Below are 9,116 nucleotides of genomic sequence, written 5' to 3' on the forward strand. Positions count from 1 at the left end.
TTGTGGGGAACACGTATACCCTAGTTAATTCTCTCATCTTGATAAAAACCGAAATTAACTTTTGTTTATTGATTACTTACTGAATTCTTACAATTTGTTTCACAAATTCCCCACTTTATATTACTTGTTTTTGGAAGTACTTTGGCTAATTGAATATAATTGTTGGTTAAACGTAAAGTCTAAACCATTTTCCTTGTGGGATCGACCCCAACCTACAAATTGGGTTCTTTACTTGATAACGATCGCTTATACTTCTTTAGGGAGGTGTAATTTGAGCGTATCAATCTCCCAAGAGTTGTAGTGACCACTCTAATTCTAGAAAGCCTAAATATGACACCAAGCAGTCCCATGGGACTATCGAGCGGACGCCAAGGGCAAGATGATCGACACTGTCGTAGCTCAAAGGATGACCAGGTCGGGGAGGTGTTATGCCCTGGAGGATCTAAATCAAAGATCTCTTGGAAAAGAACAGAACCCAAAGAAGAATGTTACCGATGTTGAAGCCGCATAATTTTGAAAGAAGATGCAGCCTAAAGTCTATTCAGTCGAAGAGCAGCTGAAGAAAACGCCTGCCCACATATCTATTTTGTCTATGCTTATGAGTTCTGAAGCTCATAGGAATGATTTGATGGAAGTGTTAGACGTAGTGAATATTCCAAAAGAGACCACCAGTGAAACCTTAGCTTTAATGATTGGAAGAATAGTGGAAGCTAACAAGATTTCTTTCCATGATGATGAGTTGCCTGCAGAAGGGGCTGGGCACAACAAAGCGCTTCACATCGCAGTAAAGTGTTATGATAAGGTTGTGTCTCAAGTTCTAATTGATGGTGGTTCTGGATGCAATATCTATCCTTTCACAACTCTGAAGGATTTAGGTATTAATATGGGAGAGATAAAGGTAAGTCGTGTGAAAGTTAGAGCTTTTGATAGAGCGCAAAGAAGTGTCATTGGAGAGATCTATCTCACATTGCAGGTGGGGCCGGTTGAATTCCCCATCCTATTTCAAGTAATGGATCTATCATCCAACTACAACCTGTTGCTGGGAAGACCATGGGTTCACATGGCAAGAGCGGTTCCTTCCACTCTTCACTAATGTGTAAAGTTTAAGTGGGGTCGCACAGAAGTTACCATCCACGGAGAGCTTAGTCACCCCATCCTTTCTGTTAATTCTATCACAATCGCTGATGAGTTAGACGGAGCTACCTTTCACAGTTTGGAAATTATGCAAGCTATAAGGGTCGGTGAGAAACTAGAGGGAGGTAATACAAAATTGTCAAGTGTGGCGAAAATGCTTGCGTCAGAGATGTTGAAGTATGGATATCAGTCTAAGAATGGACTTTGACCTAAGTCCAATGGCATAGTTTAGCCGATCCAGCTAAAGCATCAGAGAGGCACCAACGGACTTGGATATGTGTCTGCCTCGGGAAGAGACCGTCACGGGTCAAGCGATACAATCTTTGTACTAGAACAAGCTGTGATTCCAGATCAAGCCGGTATTGATGACATCATGGAAGGAATAGGCAATTTGTTCGTGGCCATGGCTGGAGAAGAAGAAGGGATAAATCTCAACAAGTTGACCATTTGTGATGTTGAACCTGGAGAAATCTTGCAGAATTGGACCATCAGCCCGTCCCTGTTTCAACCAGAGTCCTGGTAGTGTGGAAAAGTAGTCTTAATTTTAAAATTCGCATGATCAAATTGAGGCTTGAATCATGCCTAATATTTTGTTGCTTGCCTCTTCTAAAAGCTAGAATGATTTGAAATAAAAAGTCTTTATTTTCTTTGAAAAATTTCTCGTTATTTTAAATATCTATTTATTTCTACTTACCTTTTGCAATTTTTAGTGCTTATATTAATAAAAATCCTCGTTCGATGGTTATGACATGTAACGAGTCCACCGAGCAAGGTGAAATTAATGAACAAGATCACGAAGAATATGATGAAAGCATGATGCCTAAAAATTTACCACATGAGATCGAGCAAGTTGAAAGTCAGAAAAAGCCGAATATGGATGAAACAGAGGTTGTCAACTTAGGAGATAAGGAAATCGTGAAGGAGACATGAGTCAGCATACATTTCGAGGCTCAAAGGAAGCAAGAGTTAATAGAGTTGCTTAAGCAATATGTTGACGTATTTGCTTGGTCTTATGATGACATGCCAGGATTAAGCACTAATATTGTCTTGCACAAATTACCGACTGATCCCACTTGTCTTCCCGTTAAGCAAAAAACAAGAAAATTCAAGCCAGATTTGAGTTTAAGGATCAAGGAGGGGGTAATTAAGCAAATTGAGGTGAACGTTGTGAGGGTTACAAATTACCCCACATGGTTAGCCAATATTGTGCCGGTGCCAAAAAAGGATGGAAAGATCAAAATATGTGTAGATTATCGAGATCTCAACAGGGCCAGTCCTAAGGATTATTTCCCTCTTCCAAATATTCATATACTCATCGATAATTGTGCAAAACATGAGTTGAAATCATTTGTCGATTGCTTTGCAGGATATCACCAAATCCTGATAGATGAAGATGATGCAGAGAAGATAACATTTATCACTCCATGGGGAGTGTATTGCTACAGAGTAATGCCTTTTGGTCTACAAAATGCCGGTGCAACCTACAGGAGGGCCATGACTACCCTTTTTCACGATATGATCCACAAGGAAATTGAAGTACGTAGATGACGTCGTTATCAAATCCAAAAGAAGTTTAGACCACCTGAATGACTTACAAAAGTTCTTTGAGAGGTTGAGTAAGTATAATCTGAAGTTGAATCTAGCAAAGTGTGCATTTGGAGTACCCGCGGGAAAACTATTGGGATTCATCGTTAGCAGGAAAGGCATAGAGTTGGATCCATCAAAGATAAAGGCAATCCAAGAGCGACCTTCACCCAAGACCAGGAAGGACGTGATGAGTTTCTTGGGAAGACTGGATTACATCAGTCGGTTCATAGCTCAATCCACAGTGATCTGTGAACCCATATTCAAGTTACTGAAGAAGGATGTTGCCACCAAATGGACCGAGGAATGCCAGAGGGCTTTCGGTAGAATCAAAGAATACTTGTCCAACCCACCAGTATTAGTCCCACCAGAGCCTAGAAAGCCTTTGTTATTGTATCTATCTGTCATGGATAATGCATTTGGATGTGTATTGGGGCAGCATGATGAGACGGGTAGAAGAGAGCAATCTATATACTATTTGAGCAAGAAGTTCACACCATACGAGGCAAGATACACCTTGTTGGAACGAACATGTTGTGCTTTGACTTGGATTGCACAAAAATTTAGGCATTACCTGTCTGCATACACCACGAACATGATCTCAAGAATGGATCCACTAAAGTACATCTTTCAGAAGCCCATGCCTACGGGTAAACTGACGAAGTGGAAAATTTTGTTAAGCGAGTTTGATATTGTGTATGTGACACCGAAGGCCATCAAGGGATAAGCCCTGCCTGATCACCTCGCAGAAAATCCGGTGGACCAGGATTACAAGCCACTCACGACCTACTTCCCTGATGAAGAGGTGTTGTTTGTAGGAGAGGATATATCAGAATCATATCATGGATGGAGAATGTTTTTTGATGGGGCATCAAACTCTATAGGAATTGGAATAAGAGCAGTCTTAATTTTGGAAACAGGTCAGTATTACCCAATCTCGGCGAAGATTAGGTTCTACTATACCAATAACATAGCAGAATATGAAGCTTGTATTCTCGGGCTCAGAATGGCCATAGACATGAATATCAAAGAACTCTTGGTGATAGGAGACTCCGACTTGCTGGTTCATCAAGTGCAAGGAGAATGGACCACTAAGAATGTCAAGATCCTTCCTTATTTGCATTACATAAATGAGTTGAGTAGGAGATTCACAAGGATTGAGTTCAAGCATGTCCCTCGAGCTCAAAATGAGTTTGTCGATGCTTTGGCAACATTGTCCTCGATGATTAAACACCCAGACAAGAATTACATCGACCCTATTGATATAGAGATACATCAACATGCATATTTTTTTCATGTAGATGAGGAACTGGATGGAAAACCATGGTACTATGACATCAGAAGATTGATAGAAGCACAAGAATATCCTGAAAACGCTACATGCAAGCAGAAATTGACTTTGAGGAGGATGGCCAATCATTTCTTCCTTAACGGAGAAATCTTATATAGGAGAACTTCAGATTTGGGATTGCTGAGGTGTGTCGACGCTACAGAAGTGACAAGGCTTTTGGAAGAAATACATGCAGGAACATGTGGACCTCACATGAACGGATTCACTTTAGCAGAGAAGATTTTAAGAGCTGGATATTTTTTGATGACCATGAAGAGAGATAGCATCCGGTAAGTGCAAAAGTGTCATCAGTGTCAGGTGCATGGAGATTTCATACGGGTTCCACCGAATGAGCTCAATGTGATGGGTTCCCCTTGGCTATTTGCAGCTTGGGGCATGGATGTTATTGGACCCATAGAGCCTCCCGCGTCAAATGGACATCGTTTCATCCTGGTGGCTATCGATTATTTCACAAAGTGGGTCGAAGCTTCGATATACAAGGCAGTGACAAAGAAGGTGGTAGCAGACTTTGTTCGCGACAATATAGTTTGTCGGTTTAGAATTCCAAAATCAATCATAACAGATAATGCGGCCAACCTCAACAGCGATCTTATGAAGGAAACTTGTGAAAGGTTCAAGATTACTCATCAAAATTCCACGGTTTACCATCCACAGATGAATGGAGTAGTTGAGGCTGCAAATAATAATATCAAGAAGCTTTTAAGGAAAATAGTGGACAGTCACAGGCAATGGCATGAAAAGCTACTATATGCTTTACTCGATTATCGCACCACAATCAGAACATTAACTGGGGCAACTCCTTATATGTTGGTTCATGGTTCGGAAGCAGTAATACCTGCAGAGGTGGAAATACCATCTTTAAGGATTATCCAAGAGGTTGGTCTAGACGATGTGGAATGGATAAGTAGCAGAAATGAACAGTTGATGATCATCGATGAAAAGAGGATGGACGCGGTTTGTCATGGACAACTCTATCAAAATAGAATGACCAAAGCGTTCAACAAGAAAGTCAAATCTCGACAGTTCACACCGAGGCAGTTAGTATTGAAGAAGATCTTTCCTCACCAAGAAGAAGCCAAAGGGAAATTTGCACCAAATTGGCAAGAACCCTGCATGGTTCATAAAGTACTCTCTAGAGGAGCAGTAATCTTAGCAGAAATGGATGGCAGAGTGAACACAAAGCCAATCAATTCAGACGCCATCAAGAAATACTACATCTGAAGACCTCAAGATTAGTGCTTATGTCTTGTACGTTTGCATTTTTGATGTAACAGAACTACGTCTAGACCTGACTTCCCACGGTGGGGTACGTAGGCAACCCACATCGGATCCGGTCTCCCTTAGAAAACCCAAAATCATCATTTTCATGTATTTAGAACTACGCTCGACTTGAATTCCCTCGGTGGGATACGTAGGCAATCCTTGTCGGATTCGGTCCCTTACATTTCATATTTTTCATTTTCTGTTTGTATCTTCACTACGTCCTGACCTAATTTCGCTTGGATACGTAGGCAGCCTGAGTCAGGCCCGGTCAATGCATTTCATATTTTTTACTCTCCCATGTTGTATTTGAACTACGTCCTGACCTGATTCCGCTTAGATAAGTAGGCAGCCTGAGTCAGGCCCGGTCAATGCATTTCATATTTTTTACTCTCCCATGTTGTATTTGAACTACGTCCTGACCTGATTCCGCTTAGATAAGTAGGCAGCCTGAGTCAGGCCCGGTCATTTCACCACAAGTTTCTTACTTTTCCTTCATATTTTTCAGTCTTCTATTGTAATCGAACTACGTTACGACCCGATTCCACTTGGATACGTAGGCAGCTTGAATCAAGCTCGGTCATTGCATTACATACTTCTATTTCTCCCACTTGTATTCGAACTACGTTACGACCCGATTCCACTTGGATACGTAGGCAGCCTGAGTCAGGCTCGATCAATGCACTGCATAATTTCCATTTTTTTCTTACCCTTAGGAAACATTTCCTCATAGTTAGCATAACCTCAGAATATGAAGAATCTCGATCGTCGCAGTGTCTGCAAAAGAGCTACACAAGCTTCAACATTAGGGTAAAAGCTACAAGAAGACTATGTTTGATATAGTCAACAAAATGGAAAGCTCGATGGATTTCGGAACATGTCATAATCTAAAAACACTGGAGCATTATATGATATATATACCTAATATATAAGTAATATACTTATTTTTTTTTTTTTTTTTTTTTTTTTTTTAAAAAGGGTTAATTCTTCTTAAAAGATTTTTCTACTCTTCCACCTACCAAGTCTCTAGGTTAAGAAACCACATATGGGCTAACAAGATGTCGAAGGATTCCAGTGACGAGGCTTCAGTCCGCAAGTCGATACAAATCAACACCTCCTCCCAAACTAAAATTTTCTTTGAGTGCCGGAATACAAGAATCAAGGAAAAATAATATAAAGTCTCGGGGCATGACTGGAAGCGCCACTCGACTTCTCACAATCATGAGTGAAACTATTATTTCCTTACTTTATTTCTTAGAAGAACTTCAACCTACATATTATGTCTAAGAATATTTTATTTAAATCTTTGCAGGTATGCTCGAGATCCAGATCAAATACTGAACAAAAGAGGATCTTTGTAGGAATATAGGATAGTTAGCTTTTTGTCAAGAGTACTTCACCAACTGGAGCTTGTAATGTAACCTCATCAATAACTCCTCCGATCGGAGGCTGTACATAGCAAACATCGTCAAACTCCGCCAATCGGAGACTGTACATACCAAACATCATCAAAATCCGCCAATCGAAGGTTGTACATAGCAAACATCGATCGAATTCCGCTAATCAGAACCTGTATATAAGCAAAAGAAGTGACACTCCACCAATCGGAGCCTGTATATAAGCAAAAGAAGTAACACTCCGCTAATCAGAGACCACATCGTAGTGACGTCACCAAAGCTCCACCGACCGGGGGCATGCAGGCACAACAACGCTTTCATACACTAACAATAACATGTTACATTACAAGCTTTACAAAGCCGGATACATGCTTTTACTTTACAACAACCCCGCCAAGCGGAGGTCTACATTACAATCTTCACACAGTCGGATACAAGCTTTTGCATTAAAACAGCCCCGCCAGTCGAGGGCCTTTACATTACAAGTTACTTTACCTAGATCACATTCACAACACAAAAAGCGGAGACATCAACAATCGTTTGGACATCTGCACTCTACTCTTTACATTCTAATTTCAATTCATTATTTTTGAACCGCAACAGGTACTTTTCACCTTTTTACATGTTGTGTAGGACAACACATAACAACGAGGAATTCCCTCTAAGCAGCAAACTAGGGCAAGTTAGTGCAATGTCAAGCATCACTAGCTACGTCAAGGATTCACTTTCAAAACCAAAGGGGTTTATTGCACAAAAAGACTGGGGCGCAAGCTCCCGAAGAGAGAAGCCCAACGAATGTTAGATGCAAAGCCCCGCACCTCATTAAGATCATATTGGCATACTCTCCCAAAAAAGAAAGAGCAGACCCCATTGAAGACGAGAGTGAGGTACAACAAGGCCATTTCTGTCCACCACCTTTCTCACGGACTCAACTCGACTCGATTTTCAAAAGTTCAGATAACTCTCTCAGGTCTCACTTCTTTATAACCCGACACTGGGCATTCTTTTAAAAAAAATCATCCCTCTATCATAAGTCTCCAGTAGAAATTGCTACGAAGCATTTCTCATTCATGTTCTTTAAAACTATATCTCGTCCCTCTATTCGTGCCAATCTCTTGAAACCTCACCACCAAAACATTTCAATATTACCATAATACGATACTGGGGGAAAATTTTTAACAAAATTTGCTATGTTCCTACACTCTCGAACTACATATGGCCTGATTTCTCATGAAACCTGAGATATGTAAGCAGCTCAAAAACCAGAGTTCGGCCATAACTCCATAAACATTTCTTGCCGAGTTTTGCTCAAGGTGTATTTTAGTGGGTCGCCTAAAAATTGGATCGTGTCAATGTTTCTTTGTCCACGTCTTCTTTACTCTCTTCCACAAACAAAGAAAGGGGCAAGCTGTTGACACCCAATTTTGGGTCTCCACATCTATTTAACTAAAGTTTTAATAATAATAATAAAATAATATATATATGTTACGAAATTGTAGGAATACGAAAAGACTTTAAATTATTATTTATTTTATTTGATAAATTTATTTCATAAATACTATTTTTATAAAAATTAAATATATGATATAAATATTACTACTTTCTCATTTTTTAGATTTCACATCAAATGAATATTTTTCTTAAGGGTTAGCTACATTTTTTCAATCAAGTATAATTTCTATTATTGCGATGAATATTTTTGACATTTTTTCAAATTAGGAAGGCTTAATTAATTATTGAGTTACTAGTTTATATTAATTTCATTTTTTTAATGACTAATTTTATCATTTAAGCTAGTTTTGTAAAATAATTATATTTTAATTTACCAAATGAGGGTTATTTACTAAAGAAGATGTTATAATTTAAATAGATTTTAATTTGAGAAATTTTGGCAAACCAAGTCCCCTTAAACCGGCCAATCTGTGTGTGCCACGTAGGCGAGCACATGGGTTGTGCTTCTTAACTTTTAATCTCAACCCTCTATTTTAATCCAACAACTTTAAATTCATCTTTTTATCAATATATATATTGTTACTATTAAACATATTTTTAAAACCTTTTTTTTTTATTAATCGTCCGATCAGACGGTCCAAAAATAACCAAGACTTTTTACCTTTCCCAAAATAGACTCCACCTCCCTATACTCTGTTTTTGCCCAGAATTCACGTTCTTCTTCCCCAGAGAGAACGTTTCTCCATCAGCTGCCCATGCCTCTTCCTCTTCCCCAAAAACCAACGCCCCAAGATCCTCTCCCATGGTCCCATCACCGACCCACGTGATCCCCCACCCACTTCATTAGAAACGGATCTGGACTGCCGAAAAAATGTCAATTCCGGCAGTTCCTTGCCCCATCAATCACTCAACCTTTTCAATCAATCCGAAAAAAGTAA

At 39.6% G+C, this 9,116-nt stretch overlaps 1 protein-coding gene across 1 annotated transcript; it reads left to right on the top strand.

The window, feature by feature from the left end:
* Positions 1–4,411: 4,411 nt before the first annotated feature.
* Positions 4,412–5,290, top strand: LOC107058451 (uncharacterized protein K02A2.6-like). Its single transcript, XM_015304167.1, has one exon. It carries the CDS (start codon positions 4,412–4,414, stop codon positions 5,288–5,290), a length of 879 nt encoding a protein of 292 aa, XP_015159653.1.
* The last annotated feature ends 3,826 nt before the right edge of the window (positions 5,291–9,116 follow it).

Source organism: Solanum tuberosum, unplaced genomic scaffold (assembly GCF_000226075.1).
Source record: "Solanum tuberosum cultivar DM 1-3 516 R44 unplaced genomic scaffold, SolTub_3.0 scf00019, whole genome shotgun sequence".
NCBI lineage: Eukaryota > Viridiplantae > Streptophyta > Magnoliopsida > Solanales > Solanaceae > Solanum > Solanum tuberosum.